General features: G+C 35.2%; 2 protein-coding genes across 3 annotated transcripts; one reads left to right on the forward strand and one right to left on the reverse strand.

The window, feature by feature from the left end:
• Positions 1-7,243: 7,243 nt before the first annotated feature.
• On the forward strand, positions 7,244-10,472 carry LOC113328788. 2 transcript variants are annotated; one of them, XM_026575799.1, is made up of 3 exons: positions 7,244-7,686; positions 7,962-8,024; positions 8,389-10,472. In XM_026575799.1, exon 3 carries the CDS (start codon positions 9,234-9,236, stop codon positions 10,365-10,367), a length of 1,134 nt encoding a protein of 377 aa, XP_026431584.1. In that variant the 5' UTR covers positions 7,244-7,686; positions 7,962-8,024; positions 8,389-9,233; the 3' UTR covers positions 10,368-10,472. The 2 variants fall into 2 exon arrangements, with proteins under 2 accessions (XP_026431584.1, XP_026431585.1); XM_026575800.1 differs by having other exon boundaries at positions 8,440-10,472.
• Positions 10,473-10,516: 44 nt separating this feature from the next.
• Positions 10,517-11,225, reverse strand: LOC113328789. The gene has a single exon (XM_026575801.1). The coding sequence runs from the start codon at positions 11,116-11,118 to the stop codon at positions 10,603-10,605; it is 516 nt and encodes a 171-aa protein (XP_026431586.1). The 5' UTR covers positions 11,119-11,225; the 3' UTR covers positions 10,517-10,602.
• Between the last annotated feature and the right edge of the window lie 9,609 nt (positions 11,226-20,834).

Here is a 20,834-nt window from a genome sequence, read left to right on the forward strand (position 1 = left end):
AATTTTTTAGAAAACACAATTGAAATCAAATCAATTTGATTGATTTGAATCAATCATGAACACTATAGCCACGGTTTGCAGAGATTGCATTCCTTATGATTTAAATTTTTAAGTTCATGGACTTGACTGATTTGATAAAGTAACCAGCTTAAGTACGCGTACGGGTATGCGTACTTAAGCAACCGATTTTTGAGTTTGTAAAGTTTCCAAACTCAGCCGAAATTTTCGGTTCAAAATCTTCCGCCAGTATGCGTAGGGGTACGCATACTTAAGGTGACTAGTTAAGAGTTTTGCCAAAACCAAACTCAGCAGAAATTCTCGGTTCGAGAACTTCCACCAGTATGCGTACGGGTACACATACTTAACCTGTTTCCTTCACCAATTTCGTATACACACATATGCATACTCTTGACTTCCGATTTATGGACTTATACACTAATGTGCGAACACACTATATATGCTTATATCCAAAGATGGTTACATCATCAACTCTTTATTTCAATCATTGAAACATTCTTCTATTCTTCTATAATGTCAATAGCCGTTTTCACACACTATTAGCATCAAATCAATTTTCAAGATATTGAAGTAATCAGTATTGAAACCTTCCAAGTCTTACACCAAATGATTCTATCACACAAACCATGTAAGATGTTACTCGGCAATTTTCTCATGATATAAGATGAACTTGGTCGAAGCGAAAGCTTACCCACACATATTTCGAGAAATATGTAAGCGAGATATGCTCAGCTCGAAATCTCAAATGTGTATAGAGAAAACTATATCGTAACACGACTTATGTTGCAATATAGGAGATAGTAAAAATAGACTTTCCAAGTGATAGATAAGTTCAAGTCTCCACATACCTTTTTTCGAAGAAGTTCCACAAGCTCCCCTTAGTAGTTCTTCATCTTCAAGAGATGAACGTTAAGAGATTTAAGCTCAACTACACTATCTATGTCTTAGTCCGAGACATCTACAAATAGGCTAGAAATCAAGACTTATAATTTTGATCACTAACATTGACAAACATGCTTGAGATAGTAACACATGCGAGTTTGACCGAGCAATGCTCTAACACCAACCGTTGCACAAATTCGTATCAACGTTTATAGACTTCCCAAAAATGTTGTTTTGGTATACTTCAGCAGCATCTAAAACCTATTAATATAACTGAATCCGTTCATGGACAGTATACTACCCGAACCCGATTGGACCGATTAACACCCCTTTCCTATAAAAACTCCCCCATTAGTGGTTCCATGTGTCATACCGTACATACAATACAATTCATTTAATCACTTTTACAAGAACCGCCGACTAGGGACGAAACCAAAATTCTTAGGTTTGGGTGTAAAAATTAATTTTGGGTACAAAAAATATTTTTGGGGATGAAAGAGTATTTAGTCTTAATCTTGAATTTGGATTTTGGACTAAGTTAGATTTTGGATGTAGCTGAGATGGAGTTCAAGTTTTATACACCTGCACCCAGCTGGCTCTTTCCCTACCCGGGCCAACAACCAACATAATCCAGTGGTCGACATATTTGGGGAAGTTTCATGGACCTTCTATAGTATAGGCTCTAGGTCATTATCTACACCCCCATTTGTTGTGTTCATATAGTATTTAAATTGTTACAAATATAACTTTTATTAAATCATTATGTCACAATTATTCATGCTATAAATAATTGTGCCGGATTTATTTATAATAGCAATAGGTGTTAGCAATATTTTGACTTAAAATGTTGATAACCAATTTTGGGGAGTTTTATGTCAAGTGACATGTTTAGAACCCTAAATATAATCAAGAAACTCAAAAAATAAAAATAAATGAATAAAAGGGCGGCCAAATTTAAGTTATTAGGATTTCCGTTCAAAGTAAAGTAAGTTAACTTATTAGTCTTATTTATCTCCATGTTCTTTGTAGGTTATATGCTATTGTGCTAAGAATAGTTTCATACTCTTACTCGTATTTCAGGGCCACAAAAAATAGATTACTTCCATATCATGGGAGCCTTTACACCTGACTTCTCCATGCCCCCGCTTTGCAACTCCAAGTAAAGATTGGGATGTAAGTGTTTGGGCTCTTAGAGCAATTGTAGTGGACGAGTAAACCCAAATATTTGGTCCAGTGGGCTGGCGCAGTGGGATGGATTATCGATCAAAATTTGATCAAAGAGTAAAAACCAGACCAAATTTGGTCGGCGACCAAGACCAAACCAAAATATAGTCAGGCGTTTATATAATCTCCGCCTACACTACGGACGTTGATATAGTCTACGCCACTCATCAGGCACTCGTATAGTTAACGCCCAACGAACAGGCGTTGGTAAAATGTACGCCTGGATGGGGCGTTGGTTAAATGTACGCCCCGTCGGGCGTACGTAAAGTTAACGCGGGCAACAGGCGTTTATATAGTCAACGCCTAAAGTTTTAAAACTTTAGGAAATTTGCTTGGGGCGTTGTCTTTATCAACGCCCCATTTTTTTTTATTTTATTTCTTTTTATTTTTGAACCCGGGCGAACGTATAATCTCCGTCCCACACACCAGGCGTTGCTATAGTTCACGCCCCATACCAGGCGTTATCTTTATCAACGCCCCATACCAGGCGTTATCTTTATCACGCCCCATGCCAGGCGTAATCTTTATCTACGCTGGACGATGAAGCGGACTCTATATCAACGCGCGACCAAATTTACTCGTCACCTGCTACGCCACAGGACGGACTAAACCCAAATTTGGTCTTTTTTTTTAGTCTTTGGTCTTTAGTTATACTCGCAACACTGTGGACGCTCTTACGGGGCACACGGTTGCAGTAACTTGTGTTAAGTGGAGTGGAGAGAGAGCTATATATTAAAGGTACACTTTTTTCTTTGATTTTATTATTCCAAGGACGAACACGTGGAAATGTTTAACAGCTTCTCTTCATATCAATATAAAATTTGTAGCTATAAACATTAATGCCAAAAGTAATTGATAACCAAACATATTAACTATTGGGTAAAATTATCTATTGAATAAGTTCTAAAGGGTTTAGCTGAGTTCACTTACCAATTCAGTAAGTTATTACAGCTCTTATGATAATAGAATTAAAGTATGGGAAACTACACAAGGCAAGTTGATATGCGAACTGAAGGTAAATCTTTTCTTTTGTTGCTACTGGAAGCATGCACACTGGGTATACTCCATTCTTTGAACACTGAATGTACAGGGGCATTTGATCATACTGGAAAACAATATTCATCACATGAGGACTGCTTGTGCCTATTTGCTTTAAACCCTGAACTTTATTTGATCATCAATTCAGAATGCAATGATGAGATTGAAGGTTTAACATTGAGTGAATTTTTTATTGATGTTAACTGCAGTCTCGGAAGATATTTTTAGACTATATGGATGCGGAGGGTTTGAAGAAGCTTAAAAAAGAACAAGAAAATGGTCAAGAAGCTTGCTAAGAAATACCATGCTTTCTTATTGTAGGTCTGTTTTGATTTTGCAGTTGGAAGAAAGAATGTGGATTACAATGCTAATACGTCTCCACAATGCTGGAAAGAAAAATAAGATAATGTTATCTTTGTAAGTTTCTAAATAATATCTGCTTATAGTGGTTTATGTTAGAAGAATTTGTGAACTTAGGAAGTTTCCAAAGTTTCTATGAATTAAACTTAGGAACATGGTACTTAAAAGAATTTATTTCCTTTTTCTGATATGAATTGAATGAATATTATATGAACTGGCAGAAAATGGACTGTCAGTAATATTGACCTGGTCAAAATTGGTAGATATTGACTAATTTTGACCAGGTAAATGTTGACTGGCAGTAATTTTTTTACGGTTATAAAAAAGTTCGTAATGGCTCAAGCCTGTTACGACCGTGTAGTTACAAAAATTTTGTAACGGCTCTCAGCTGTTACCACGTGTCAATTAGTAACGTCTCTCTTCTGTTACTAACGATACCCACATTTGAAAAAGGCAGTGGCCATTACAACCCCGATTCGTAACGGCTTCATTCTGTTTCTAATCCCAGAATTTGGTGTAGTAAAAGCCATGCACAATAATGTCATGACCCCGGGTTTGAAAGAGTTTGTTTTTAAAATGATAGGCTTTGCAATTCAAAAAGGGCTTGCGGCACAGCTTGTTGCTCGCTTGCCTTCTATGTAAGAACTTATTAATTTCTTTATTTAATAAATCGTATGCTATTTAAAAAAAAATTAAAATTACGTCTTTTTTTTAGATAAATGATTGTCACATTTGAAAATAAACTTGACCGTACACTATCAGTTCACAAGAATATAGAACTTGCGACATCTAATAAACGAATGATTCTAGATTTAAAAGAAAATGAAGTATATTATATACACTCATCAAGCAAATTTGATTTTTTTTTTTTCATTTTCCATCAGTAATAGGCTCATATAATTTTATAGGTGGGCTAAGTCTAATTTTTGTGGAAATTATACGTGTCCGAATGACTTTCGGAAAAAATTTGGTGTGCGAAAGCCACCCTAGCCTCCCCCGACTCCGTAGTTGGGAGGTGTAAATCACTTCTTTTCAAAAATTGCTTGACATTATTAAAAAACCACAACATCATATGAAAATTTTATATTATTCCTTGGAGCATCTCCAATGTAAAGGGCAAGGTATGTCAAAAATATGACAACCAAGGTTTAAGACTTTCTCCACCAAAGTTTCGTCTCCAGTGCAAAAGTGAAGGTCATATAAAAGGATGACATGATTAAATTGGGTTAAAGGAGAAAGTCTAGTTTATACTTTATCTACAACATTGGGTTTTATGTCTACATCATCTGTTTCTAAATTTAAACAAAGTTTTCCAAATAAGACCTTGGAGATTGGAAATGAACTTTAGGTGAATTTTTTTTATTTTTTTGTTTTTTATCAATGATCCACTGGAAAGGTGTTAATAAGAGCTCCCATATGGTAACCTTGACCCCAGGCATTCGAAATGCTCTTAGAAATCCAATTAAGATTAAAGAGAATAAAATGAATGCTCAAAATCGCAGATAATAAACCCTAAAATCAATTATCATCCTAATTTCAGAAATATGATTAAATTTGAGATCTAAGAATCCCCATTTATTTCGATCTCTAGAATATTTTGATGATCATCTACATGTTTTGAGTGCTAATTTGTTATTCGAATACTCATTCTTAATATCAGAATCACTTATGAACAAGTGATCAAAGTATATGCAATGAATTTGTGGTTCCAATAATCATGATACTGTTGATTCCTATTAATCTTTATTCACTTTAAATTTGGATTAGATAAAAATTAAATGAAGAGAAAAATGCATTCTAGATCGTCTTGTTGTTGGTCTTGGTGAACCACAATGGTGAAGGTTGATGATGAAGGTTGTATAAGGAAAATATGCAAAGATAGACGACGATTCATGAATAACTAAGAGACAGATATGATATTTATTTGTGAAACTGGTTCTGTGATGAGCAAATCTTCTAATAGGAAGCCGAAATTTGCACCCTTGTTCTATAAGGGTGCACAGACTCGACTCTTCTACGAAGCTTGAAAAGGTGCCTTGTGAATTTTTTCTTTTGTATTGTTTTTTTATTCTTTTATCTGTTAGTTAGATATATTTCCATGACAAATGAATTATGGATTGTTGTTGATAGTTTTTATAACTAATTATTCTCGATAGTCTACATAATGAGATCAACTAATAAGATAATCGTACATATACATGTAGGTTCTCTACAAAAGGTGATGCTCAGGTTTAAATTAGCATCATGATAACAATGATTACTAATATATATATATATAAGCAAGCAAAGTAAATAATCTTAGTTAAAGTTGGACAACTAAATTAACAAGTAACACACAAGATAGTTCAACTTTCGCCTATGTCCACATGATAATGTGCTATGATTGTATTAATGATTATCGGTGTGGTTACAAGAACTTATGACTAATGAAAAATGTTATATGAGACACAATGAAATAGAGCAAAACAAATATCGCGAAACAACAACATATGAAATTTGTCACTGATAAAGTCAAGATGTCGTTGTGCCTGGACTTCAATTGACTTGTACAACGACATATGAATGGTATGGCTATCTTGGTAGAAATTATAGACTTTCTACCAAGACTTTATAGATATTTATAGACTTTCATAGATTCTTTATAGATTTTTGTAGACTTTAATCAATCGATTTCTATAAATATTCATAGATTTCTAGTAATTCTATGACTTTATTGAGATTTCTATAGACTTTCATAGATTTTTTATTTGACTGACTCCCGAAGATTATCTAAAAGTATAAATATATTCTAGCAATTTTCTAAGAATATATTACAGGGTCTTTGTGACTTGTAGAAACAAAAAATTAAGATACGTAAAGAGTCTATGTGATTTATAAAGACAAAAAAATTGTAAAATATATAATTATAAATACAAAAAATCTAAAAGTTACTTTATTATGCACATTATAATCTTAATAAAAGCACCATGGTCATGGAGTCGTGATTCTAAACATGGAGGGTACTGAGGCCATCAGTTAAATAATCAACTAATCAGAAGAATATGTGAAATATACACTCGTTGGAGGAGTGTGAACAAATTTGGACTCTGTTTTCATTATCTTTATGCTACTCATCCCACATTTTATTTTTATGCTATCTCGCCACTGGTTTACTGCGCACATAGCATGTTACTTGTTCATCAGTTCAAACAAAATACCGAGAAAAAAAAATACTTGGTCATCATCTAAAACAAAAAATGAGAAAAAAATAAATTGGTCATACTCTCAAAAACAAATTTTCCCAAAGTTTCCTAGTCTCCCAAAATATCACCTCTTAAATACAGATTTCTATCATTCCTATTTTCTTAGAAAAGTCTATCCAAATCTCTGTAAACAACAAATCAATGACTTTCAATTCTCATTCGAGTAACAAGGGTGTTGGACTAACTCTTATGAAATCTTAATCCAATAACATGGTCATGGAGTCTCAAAGAATTTTGATAACTAATAACAAGAGATACGAGGAAATTCTTCAAGAATCTCTATGGATTAACACTAGATTTGGAAACTCCGGGAAATCTCATTTAAGGTACCCCTATAAGAGGCTAGATCATATAACCAAAAATATTTTGCTTCCCGAAAAGTTTATATTTGGAAATCGTTGATAACATTACAAACTGATTTTTAAAAGTTAAAAAATTAAAAAGTTACTTGTACATCCAAACACCCTCCTAGTCTCTTTCTCCTTCTCCCTCTCTCTGTCGTCTCTCTCTCTCTTTCTCTTTTACACTGATTGATTGAAGAAGATGACCAACTTCATCTCCTCCACAGAACCCAAATGGCAAATACCCAAAGATGACCGCAACAATTTCTTTCTCATCTTCAAAACGAAAAACATTTTCTGAACTATATTCATCATCATTAAACCCCTTACTTCATCTCCTCCTCATCTCTCTCTCAATTTTTTTTTTTTTTTTTTTTTTTAAGAATTTCAAAATCCTAATAATCCTGCACTCTCCTAACAGATCTATTCGAGGCCGTCAATTGATTAATAACCAGTATTGTTTTTGAAAAGGTTCAAGAAGTTAAAAAGGAACTTCAATTAGTATCAGATCTTCCACAACAATCTCCTGCTCGTCATAAGTTTTTAGATGATTGTGAAGCTGCCATTACTGAACAAATCAAGTAATTACTCTCTCACTTTCACCTAATTGCGTCTCGATTAAGCAAATTTTTTATTCGATAAGTTTGTTTAGAACACATCTTTTATTTGATTTTGATTTTGATTTTGATTTTATTGCTAAATTGCTGCTTTTGATTGAATCTGCCTGCAATACAATGTATGTTGTGTGAATCATGTGTAATGTCTCTTTCAAAAGATTTTCTAACTAATCTAGAACCCTTGTGAATTTTGATTTTGTGAGTTTGTGTTTAGTTTTCTACTGTTTGGAATTTCTTAGGTTCTTCTAGGGAAGCTAGCTTAGAGGAAAGTGGGACGGGCTGAGCTACTTATGGAATATCAGGTATTTGCTTAATTGCTTGTGTTGAAATGACTTTGTATGATCTATTTTCGGGTTCGATTTTGCTAATTAAGGATGTTGTTTTGGTAATACTACCTGTAGGAACTTCCCCCACTAGTATATCCCTGAGAATACATACAATAATACAATTCATTTCATCATGTAACATATACTGATGATATACAAGGAATCAACAACCAATTCGCATAACTTAGTCTAGGGATTATTCGGGGTAGTTTTGTATTGTTTTACAAGAATATAATTACTAGTATGGGGTAATCTGATGCGCGTAGTGTGTCGGTGTCCCATGACGTCTTCTCTGTGGATTCATTTAACTGGAAATGTTTTTGTTTTTGTTTTATTGAAGCATTCCCAACGACCAAGTACTCGGTGAATATATTCATTATTGTACTGTCAGGAAACACATGGTGGTCGTAAAGCACTACTTGATATTAGGGAGACATTGTTTCAGAAATATAGTGGAGAACATGAATACTACTCTGCCCCAGTTGGAATTAATTAGTTCATCAAACTAAAAGATAATAAATATTGTTTGTTTATAACATATACATAGCTGGCAATCCGATGAAGATGGTGACAAGAGTACTTGAAAGAAATAGAAAATTTGAAATCGTAAAAACCTCTTCCTTTTCTCTCCTCCACCACCCCCACCATACTCTTTCTCGTTAGATTCATTTTATTTTATCTTCTTCTCTTCTCTCCCGAATCTCTGCCCGATTCTCTCTAGTACTTATTCTTAATCAATCATAACCTTGGTTCTCTCTGTATCTAAGCTCTCGAGATATTCAAGATTCATTCAACCCTTTGTTTCAAGCATTCAAATGATTGAATGTATTGATTAAAACTCTTTTATTCTTAATCAATACATCATAGATTCATTCAATTAAAACCTTAGTCACTACAGAGTTAAGGTTATCATTTAATGTATTGATTAGAAGTCTCTTAGTCTTAGTCAATACATCCAAGATTCATTCAATCATAACCTTAATTCTCTCTGTATCTCCCAAATCTCCTCCTGATTCTCGCTAGTTCTTAGTCTTAATCGATACATTCAATCATCACCTGAATTCTCTCTGTATCTAAATTCTACTTACAATAGTTCTCTGATGAGATTGTTATTGAAAAATAAAATAATGAAGACATCGAAGTTGTAGCAGCTAGCGTCTAGGCAATTTGGATCTACAACACAGTATGTCAGTGCGGCGCCACAGACCACCCATTAAGGGGCCGGTTTGGATCATTGCGTTGATTTCTTTTATTTGCCTCTTGCTAATTGGCGCTTATATCCTTCCTCCAAGAGGATATTCATTTTGTTCTGTATTCTCTGGAGTCGGTTGTAAGTCTATGTCGGAGTGGCTACCACTTACTCCTACCAGGGACTATAGTGATGCTGAGATCGCAGCTCGTGGTGTCATTAGAGATATCTTGCAGACACCTCCTATTCATACAGAGTCACCTAAAATTGCTTTCATGTTCTTGACTCCGGGCACATTACCTTTAGAAAAGCTATGGGATAAGTTCTTTGACGGGCATGAAGGCAGATTCTCCGTCTACGTACACGCATCTGAGGAAAGACCGGTACATTTGAGTCGTTATTTTGTCAACAGAGACATTCACAGTGAGAAGGTAGTTTGGGGGACAAATTCGATGGTTGATGCAGAGAGGAGACTTCTGGGATTGGCTTTCCAAGACCCTGATAATCAGCATTTTGTACTTCTCTCGGACAGTTGTATTCCACTTCATAATTTCGATTATGTCTATAATTATTTGATGGATACAAATGTCAGTTTTATTGATTCCTATGAAGATCATGGACCTCATGGATCAGCTGGCAGGTATTCGGAGCCTATGTTACCTGAAATTGAATATAAGGACTTCAAGAAAGGTTCTCAGTGGTTCACAATGAAGCGGCAGCACGTTATGATAGTCCTATCTGACTGTCTTTACTACCCGAAGTTCAGGCTTTACTGCAGGCCAGGTATGGAGGGGGATAAGAATTGCTACTCTGACGAGCATTACCTCCAGACATTCTTCAGTATGATGGATCCTGCAGGTATAGCGAATCGGTCAGTGACTCTCACCGATTGGTCTGAAAGGAAGTGGCATCCGAGAGCTTATCATGCTCAGGATATTACCTATGAGCTCCTGAAGAAACTTGCGTCTATTGATGAGAGTTTACACTATACTAGCGATGAACAGTTAGTGTTGGATGAACCTTGCATGTGGAATGGGATGAAGAGACCGTGTTATTTGTTTGCTAGAAAATTCTACCCAGAAACTCTGGATAATTTGATGAATCATTTCTCCAATTACACGACAATTTGAGTTTACCAGTGACAACTGTTGGCAGAGTGTTCAGTTTCTGTTATTTGTGTGTGTAACTCATTTCAGATTTAATTTAATTTTCATTTCCTCTGCTCTGCTCTCCAATTCTCTCATCATTGTCTCGGTCAAGGCCGAATCGATGCTAGTGCTAAGAACCAATTTAACTTTTTTCTAAAATTAAACATTGTTGAAATAAGTACATAAAACATCCCATAATAAGAAAACATACAGAGACTTAAAAGCTTCCATCTTTTGCAACTGGAAATGAAAAGCTTGACGGAAAAGGATTAGCACGAGGTGACCTCGGTATTTCAGAAACCCGTCGGCCATAAACATCGTAGTAAATAACCCCAGAAAAATCAGGTGGTTGACATTTCTCACCCATCAATATTCCTCTTTGCCATAAACCACCATCGCCAAGTGACCCCTCGTCGTCCCCAACGATTTCGTACTGATTACAACTTCTTTTCTTGTAGATAAAAGGAAACGCTTTGTTACTTACACTTGCAAAAAATCTTCCAGGTGAGATCATTGTAGATGAACTAGTTGTGAGTTTTGAATCTTCGGGACAACATCCTAGTGTCTCAGTAGCAAGCTGCCGTCGCCTTATTGTGTGTTTGGCACACAGAGCTACTAAAACCGTTGCTGATACAAATAAGGCAAACGCCACTGGAAGAGAACAGAAAACATTGACAGTATGAAAACCACCACCCTGGTGGTGATTTGAGTTGAGTGTTAGTTGACGGACCATGTCGATCGACCCGTGACAAGAACTGAACTTGAGGTTTGGATAATAATTAAGTTAGAAACGGATGAATCGGGTTTTTCTCGATTTGAGGGATTTTGATATTTTTTTTCTTTTTCTTGTGCTGTATATATATATATATATATATATATATATATATATATATGATAGGGTAGGAAGAGATTAATTAGGCCTCCTTTGGTGGGTACAAATGCATACATAATACTAGTGGCTGTTCGACTTGGTGGTAGTTGGGGTCGTTTGGGCCGGTGTAAAGATGGTCAACTACATGCTAAGGTGTGCGTGTCACAGTTGGTGTTTGGTATGTTACCGCTCTTTGGATTTGGATTGAATACCAATTTCTTGACCTTCTCCGACCTTCTGGTCCCAAAACTTATTTAGTCTTGAAGAAATTAGGAAACTTAGTGCTAATTGGCCAATAACTCAAAAATGTTTAAGTCCTTCTGGTCCCAACACTTATTTAGTGTTGTAGAAATTTGGGAAACTTAGTGCTAATTGGCCAATAACTCAAAAAATTTAAAGAAATCAAGGTCCAGTAGTAAATTTACTATATATAGATTCAAGGTCGGAGTAAATTACTATATACAGATTTTAGGTCCAGTAGTTTCCATTTACGCAAGTAATTGTTTCTTGAATACCAAGTTATGATATCACTATATATATAACGGTATGGGTTCTCAAAACAAAAAATCTAAACTTTTTCAATCTTCGTCGTTGTTGTTAGCCTTAGACCTTGTTTGTTTGCAGCTGACTCGGTGTCTGGATCTGAGTCAACCCCTGACTCGCACCGAGTCAGCACTTAGACTGTTTGGTTTGCATTTTTTATAACATCTGACTCGGCATCTGAGTCGTGCCTAACCCCTGACTCGGTCCCTGTAGAGTCAGGCATGGAAATGCTCCTGAGTCGGTGCCTATTACCCCTGAGTCATAGAAATTGACAAAAATGCCCTCGATATTATATCAAAAAATTACATTTCTTCTTTTCTCATTTTCTTCGTTTGTTCCGTCAAGAGGAGAGATGGGAGATAAGCAACCAAACCCGATCTCCATGATCGCCCTCATCTGATATCTCCTTCGTCTTCAACTGATATTCTCCTTCATCACCTCATCTCATCTTTTGATCTGTTTCATATCATCTAAAAACTTCCTTTTGAATCATCATCATCTTCAGGTATAATATCCTGGTTAGTGCTACCAAATCATCAGGTATAATTCTTCATCATCATTGTTATTGTAATTGCTAATAATTTTGTTTTTCTTTTTCTGCTATCTCAGATTAGGGTTCTTCGTTTTCATTTTAATTTTTTTTATTAGGGTTTGTTCTGCTATATTGAATTAGAGATTGAGTATGTTAATTGTAGGTTCTTCTGGTGATAGATCTTGGGTTCTATCAATTAATTTTTCTGGTGTTTCTACTGAATCTTGGGTTCTTGTTTACTGATTTCTCTCTGAAGTGATAGATCTTTTCTGGGTTTCTTATGGTTTCTGTAATTACGTAGTTTGAAGGAGCTCAAATGAATCAGGGGATATAAACCTCTAAACAAAACGTCGCACCAAGTGTTCGATAAAATACATGACTGAAAAAAGAAAAAAAAAGGGTAAAAGATCTTATTGCATTGTTTTCACATTTCAGTAATGGAATGAACGATTTATGGTTGGATTTAGATTTAATTTGATCATTTAGACACGGGTCTACAAATGACTAATAAATGAGTGATTTCTTTGGTTTTTTATAATCTTCCATAGTTTTATTTGATCATTGTATATAAAAATTCTTATTTCTTTTTAAATATCTTATTTTCCACTTAATAGTCCATGAAGCAGTATCTGGCCGGGAGATGTTTCTGTTTTACAAGCATGGGATGGAAATGCTAGTAATACTTATAGTCCACAGTTATTAGTTAGTATTGACAACGGGTTGATATGTGTGGTAATACTTATAATTTTTTTTGTTAGTCCTTCATATCACTACGGAAGAAATGAGACCTTGAGATAAATGTGTAAGAATTCCAGTATTAGGCTAACTGTCTTTTGTAATGGCTGTAGACTCGCAGTTCAGAAGATTCGGCTACTTTACATTTTCTATAAATATATTTATTTTCACATGGGCCTTGTGAATGAGACTAAGGTAATGGTTACAGCCAATGATGATAGTATCACAGTTAAATGTCGGAAGTGAATTGGTTTTGATCCCCATGTGTGTTGCCTAACCTTTGGCTTTTGTTCATCCTATTAGGATAACTTAGCTAAGTTTGTTATGAATGCATTTTATTGAAAATAATGAAAATGGAACTGTTTTAATTGGTTTGTGTTGGTTTAAAGAGGTTTATGAAAGATTTTGAATATTGGTCTCTGTAGCATTAGGTATATAAGTGATAAGGCAGTACTTTCCTTTCCAGAGTTTGAACTGAATATTTCTTATGCTAAAGGTGCCCTATTGACGGGTGGTTGACCTTACTATGCTTTTCTCATTTGTCCAATCAGATTTGCAATTTGTGAAATCAGACCTGTGTTGCTTTAACTGTTTTAATTGGTTTGTGTTGGTTTAAAGAGGTTTATGTATTGTGTACTAGAGTATTTATGAACGTATGTGATAGCACCATCTAATGTGCAACGCGGCTTTTGATGCAGAGACCTCGACATTAGTTTGAAAAAATGATGATGTGCTAGCGCCATCTAAGCCTTTTACCTGCTATGTGTTTTCTCTTATTGTACTCTCTTTTTGGAAAACATTTGCTTATACAAATGCTGTTTGGTTGCATTGTAGGGCTAGTTCGCATATAACCTTATACATTATCTCAGTAGGCAGACATTTGTTTCCATCACTGGATCCTAAAGCAGGTATTTTTTTCTCGGCCTTTCTCCCGTTACATATAAAATAACAATGTAGATTTTTTGAAGTCAAGTTAATCTTTCATCCATAATGAGGAAAACAATGCTGATTGCAAAAAAAAAGAAAGATACTCTGTTTACTTTCTCAGTAGTTATCACACTCTCTTATGTTTCAAATTACCCACGTCTTGTATTGTTTTACTTTATGCTAGTTCTCTATGGAGAAAAAATAAGATGAAAAAGCAAATAAGATAACTTTTAGGAGCATCCCAGCATTTAGAGGATTATTTATTGACCAATGTTTGGCACAAGCTACTGAGCATGGGTTTTCTGGAACTTCTTTGAAGCAAACTTCGTGGGGAAATTTGTGCAAATACTTTTCTGAGAAGTATGACTGCACTATCACCCAAAAGAAATTGAGAAACCACTGGGATTACTTGCGCACCCAATATGTCACTTGGTCCCGTCTCTTAGCAAGAACCGGGCATGGGTACAATGCGGAGACGAACACTTTTGATTGGAGCGAAGAGCAGTGGATTGAATTAGACAAGGTAAGAGATTGTTTTGGCTTTCTTTGTTGATGTTCTAATCCATGAGGTTTGAGTGACAACAAAGGTGTCTAGTTTCCAGTGCATGCCACTTCTCTATTTTTTTTTAGTGTCTCACTGCACACAGCCATAGTTTTTTTAGTTACTCTCAATTTGTTTTAACTTAAAGAAGCAACAACATCTATTTTATCTTTGGCATCACCTATCCTTGAACTTTTCAATTTTGAATTTTTTGTAATCTTATTTTTCTAGGTTGTAATACAGCTCTAGATACAGTCAGATTCGGTGTTTTTTTTCTGATGTTACATCAATCAGCTGAACATATTTATTGATTTTACTTTCTAATTGATGCAGACAATCAAAAACGCCAGTCAATTCAAGAACAAGGGACTGGAAGATGCAGAGAAGTTGCAGAATTTATTCGATGGGAAGTTCTCTACTGGAGTTAATAGGGATACACCTGGAAGAACGGAACCACCTTGTTCAGCTGGAACTTCTACAACTAATGGATCTGAATCTCGTACAACTCATGGAAAAGAACAAAATCATGAGGATGACAACGAGGTTGATTCTAGTCTCAATGCAAAGGGGAGTGGCAGGAAAAGGAAGAAGGAAATGGAGGAAGCATCAAGTGATCTATTAACTGAGAAAGTTTGTTCTATTGTAACATCGATGGAGACTCATCTTCAACATAAGAAACTTGCTCTAGAAAAGGATAACGCGGCCGAATTCATGACAGCTTTGGATAATTTACTTGAGATTGATCTAGTGAGTCAGATCCAGATGAGTCAGGTGATTTGACTCAGATCCAGACGACTCAGATCCAGATGACTCAGATAACTCAGCTGCAAACAAACAAGGTGTTAGTTGTAGTGACAGGCCGCCTTAGGCTACACTTGGAATATCGGTTTCTAGGGTTTAGCTTTTGATTAGTTTTGTATATCTATATCGATCTGCTTTGGTAATCTGTTTGGATTAGTCTTATAGATTTGATGGAAGGATCGAACGCAATGCTTAAAGAAGCTAACTACGCAGCATCTATGCCAACTATTATTAACCCTAATAATTCTTTAATAGAGACTTCTTCGGTTCCAACTAGTGCTGGAAGATTTGATCTAGTGGCTCCTTTCTCTGGAAATAAAAGGGCTGAAAACCACATATCCTCCAGGACCAAGGAACTTTTACCCAATTCCTCCTCCCAGTTATCAACCTCATATAACGTTTGAAGCTACTCCTCATCATAGTCCCAATTCTTGGAGAAGCCCTCCGTTTCGCGGTCCTCCACCTCAAGCTTGGAATAGGTCAGGTGGGTATTGCCATCCATCCAACTCCATGAGTGTTGGGGGTTAACGTGGCAACGGCTCAGGCCGTGGAGTCAGACCTCGCCCGGGCCTAACATACCCATATCCTAGGAGAGGTTGTAATTGCACATTCAGCAATGGTCCCCGCACTGGCACCGGACGAGGTAGAGGAAGGGGTTCTCATGGTTGCACACCTGCAAGGGTTGAGGACTGGATTACGAAATCAATCACTAAGAAAAGGCCCAGAACCTTGGACTCTACGGTCAGAAATCCATGGGCCTACCTAACCTCGAAAACCGGCTTGCAAGGTTATGATTGTCCAAGGCTTATTAAGCATGGATCCTAGGTTGTTCTAGGCGATGTGGTACTATTTAACACCCCCCTCTCAACGACTAGGGATACACTGACGGAGTGGCACGGAAGCCACAGACACACACTGGCGGGGATACGGAGTGGTACGGAAACCACGGAGGCACACTGGCAGGGATACGGAGTGGTACGAAAACCACGGACAAACGGGTAGCGTTGAGAGGGGCCTAGCTCTGATACCATGTCAGAAATCCATGGGCCTAGCTAACCTCGAAAACCGGCTTACAAGGTTAGGATTGCCCAAGGCTTATTAAGCATGGATCCTAGATTGCCCTATGCGATGTGGTACTATTTAACATCTACCAGCAATTCTTGTTCTCAAGAAAACCTTGCGGACGAGGTTTCTAAACCGTGAATCCAATGGTAAATTGTTGAAGTTGTTAGGGCGATTCGGAATCTACCATCACCAAGTATTTCTTTATTTATGTTTTTTGAGAATTGATTCGCATGTTAAATAATTAGTAGAAAAATCATCAGGTTTACATGTTAGCTATAAATAATTGAACTAAATTTCGGTATAAATTTTGAACAAGTATTTAGTATTAACACAAAAAAATTGTTCAGTAATATTCATTACGGCCATTAGTAATTACAAGGATGTTAAAAATTTATATGACACTTGAGGTTACGAGGTGGATGATTGCAATTGTCATATTTGAGGTTTAATTAAATTTCCGTTTGAAAATATAGCACATTCCACTCGCCTTTTAGTCATGAATTAGAAAAAAATAATAATCAAATATTCGCTTTTCAGAATATTTTAATAATTAAATGATTTTTTAATTTTTACATTTTAATGTGCATATATTATCTACAATATTTTTAGAGGGCTGACTATTATTTAAAATATTTTTTTAGCTAGGGCCTTTTGAGGGCTACTCAAAAAGGATGCTAGCTAATAAAACAAAATAAAATCACTAAAATGTAATATCATGTTGTCCATTATCCACATATTTTTCCTAGTGGCTGTTCTACCCTTTGATTAATCATTGTTAATGTTGGTTAATTAGTTAGCCAATTTTGATTATACGAGCACCCGAAAATCATGTGAGTTATAGTTCTAAAAAGAAATAGAGAATGTATCGGAGAAGAAGTAGAAGTAGTTTGGAAAGTTAGTTTGGAAAGAAGTAGAAGTAGTTCGGAAAGTTAGGTTTATCTAAAATCAATAACAAAAATGAATGAGTACGAAGAAGAACAAGGTGGAAAACATTACGAAGAATATCATATTGAAGGTCAATAATGATTAGGAATGACGATTGAATGCATTCAGCGGCGTTAACGTCTCAGAAGCAGTAGATAATAGAATATGTTATCTACCAAGAAGAACATAACTAAAGCACAATCAATAGTTTTCGGATGTTCTTATCTACTGATTATGATAATGATGTTCCACGATTTTTTTTTTTCAAAACTAGCCAAATTTGGAGTTTTTCTTTTTTCACAATCGGTGGTTTAATGATGTTCATTATCTATCTATTGTACAATAGTTTTTTTCAGAACTAACTAATTTTTGAATTTTTCTTTTTCACAATCAGTAGTTTAATGATGTTCATGATCAATCTATTGTACAATCGGTAAGTTCATGATATTCTTTATCTACTGATTATGATGGCATATCAAAATATAACTTTTTTATAAGTAACCAAATTTCGAATTTTTCTAAAAGTAACCAAATTTCAAATTTTTTCTCTATTTTCACAATCGGTGGTTTCATGAATCTATTTTCATAATCTGTAATTTCGTGATGTTTATTATCTATCGAATGTGATAGTATCCCAATTATAATTTATCCAAAACTAATGAAATTTCGGATTTTTCAAATTGCACAATTCATAGACACGGGATCATGTTATCTACTGAAGATGGTCTTCGTTTGTCAAGAACATCAACCATAATCGGTGGATAAAGTCTATTTTACACCTACCAATTGTGTTTCTGTAACAGTAAACCCTGGAAAGAATTTCGATCAATTTTTTGATTTCAAGCAATCAATTCCAACTACTATCATATCTCCGTTTTGTTTGTTTAACTCAATATTCTTTTTGATGTTCTAAACAACTAACGAAAAATCCTTTTTTATCGAAATTTTCAATTAGTAGAATAGAGAAGGAAAAAAGGAATATTATGATAATGAAAATAAAGGATAAAATTTATTAAGAAACCCAAAATACTTTTAGGACAGTTTGTATTTTTAAGACACCCTATCGCCACCTTCATTGGATGAGATAAAACTAGTAGCACCAAATTCTTTCTGAATAGCCCTAAAAATGCCAAGTTTTTAAGAGTGTAGATATTATCGACAACTCTATTTAGTGTGCAGCTATTAACCTTCCATCATTGTTTATACTATAGTATGTGTATAATTATAGGAGCTAAAAGAACTCTCTTTTGATTCCATATATAATTTCTGAAACATATATACGCAAGTAAATATGTGCAAAATATATTCACAATCTGTTAAATCAAGAAAATGAGTATAGAAAACTGTTTTTGAAGTTGTGAAGAAAATATTCACAACTAGGATATTAGCAAAAAATATTTACAAGTAGAACTAGTATTTGATTCAACAAGTCATGATTCAATAAAACCCGAACACCGTAATCGAAATATATAATTATACTTCAATTTCTAGATACAAACAAATTAAAAAAAAACACTACATATAAGTTTCTGAAACGACAAGGTAGAGAAAACGAAGTTTCTTATTACCGAAAAACTTGATTACAAATAGGTTTTCACTATGAGTAAATAGGAGATGCACAAAACTAAATTTGGTTAAAAAATCTTCTCAAAATAATATATATCCTAATTGACATTTTACCTAATTATATTTACATGAGATCATATATATATGTATGTATGTCCTGATAGTACTCCCCCCTCAAGTTGGAGCATAGAGATCACGACGCCCAACTTGCGAAGATGCATCTCAAACCGAGGACATCCAAATACTAGTGAAATATCTGCAAGTTGAGCAGTTTTATGAACATGAGAAGTGATAATTGTACTGGACTGCGTTTTTGATGTGTACATAATTACAATCTATCTCAATATGTTTGGTGCACTGGTGAAAAACAAGACTGTCACCAATATGAAGATCGAAGTGACTATCATGGTAAAGGAGCGTAGGCTGAGAGTGGAACACACACTGAGATTTTAATAATTCCTTTAGCTATCTGAGCTCACTACAAGTATATGACATGGAATGGTACTAAACCACATCAGAGAACGAGATACCGTACGTTGCTTCTTTTCCTTCCAAGATATAGGTGAGTCTCCCCAAAAAAAAAGTAATCAATAAGCGAACGACGACTAAGAAGGAAGGAGGCTCAATCCGAGTCACAATAACCAGTGAGTTGAAGTATCAGAGTATGAGATGTTTGCTCATTCAAACACGTAAAAAGCTTACTGAGTTTCTTCCTTTTCAGATAACATCATTAGAAACTATTAGGAGATACGTATATAAATTAGTATATACGATATCTTATAAAAAATTTAGGTATCTTGTTAGTTTGAAAATATGTTATTTTGAGAGGATTTGTCAACCGATATTTGTTTTGCGTATCTCTTATTTAGTTATAAGGAAAACCTGTTTTTGTAATCAAGCTTTTCGATAATGAGAAAATTTTCATTTTTCTACCTTGTCGTTTCATGGTATCTGATCAAGGAAAGACTTAATCTATATAATTTCAATAGACTTAAACAAGCAGAAATTGTATTTTAGTTAGCACCCTGACTAGGAAGCAATCGACTTGTTAAGACGAACGGAAAGTTGATTTAATTTCACAATAGTTTCTACATCCTTGATATCATAAGGGAATGTACTCTTTCTCTATAGAGAACCTAACTTGCAAATATTGTAGGAAATTAGGGACTGAGGTGGAGAATTGCTTCAAAATGATTGTTTCCATGAATGGCATGAGGACATTCGAGGTAAAGAAGGTGCAGGAGAACGAGCATGCGGTAAACAGGGGCGGGACTCTCTGGTCGTGCAAAGACGTCTCCTGATGTAGCTAATGTACCGCTCACAACCACTAACTACAGTGTAGGATTTTTATTGTCAGAAGATCGACTAGGTCTTTCTAATACTCTTATTGATATCCAATGAGAAACCATTGTGAAAATGCTTAAAACTTTAAATAATGATAAGTGTATACTTGATACAGGGGCTTCACGACACATGACAGGAAGTAAAGAATTCTTATTAAGACCCATTAAATAATTTTTTCATACGTAAACTCCCGACGACATGTGCTCTCTTAATCCATGCGAAGGCACTGTGGTGTTTATTCGTTCCTGATCTCCACTGCAACTTGATTTAATTATTTTTGTTTAATTAAACATTTGAGATGTATTGTTACTTTGACTGATAAACTACATGTGATACATGATGACACCATGAGGACGGTGATTGGCATGGGTGAGGAATGAGGCGGGGTCTATATCTTCCATAGTGGAACGCTCAGTACGACAAATCGAATATTTTCCGGAGAAGATTATTGTTTATGACATAAACGTTAAGGCCATGCGTCTAATAAGTGTTTTTTTTTACTTCCAGGTATGAATAAATTTGATTATCATAAATTTTTTAATTAACCGTGTGATATTTTCCTTAAAGCTGAACAATCTCGGATTACTTTTCTTGTTAGTG

The sequence above is a fragment of the Papaver somniferum genome, unplaced genomic scaffold (genome assembly GCF_003573695.1).
Source record: "Papaver somniferum cultivar HN1 unplaced genomic scaffold, ASM357369v1 unplaced-scaffold_114, whole genome shotgun sequence".
NCBI classification, from domain to species: Eukaryota; Viridiplantae; Streptophyta; class Magnoliopsida; order Ranunculales; family Papaveraceae; genus Papaver; species Papaver somniferum.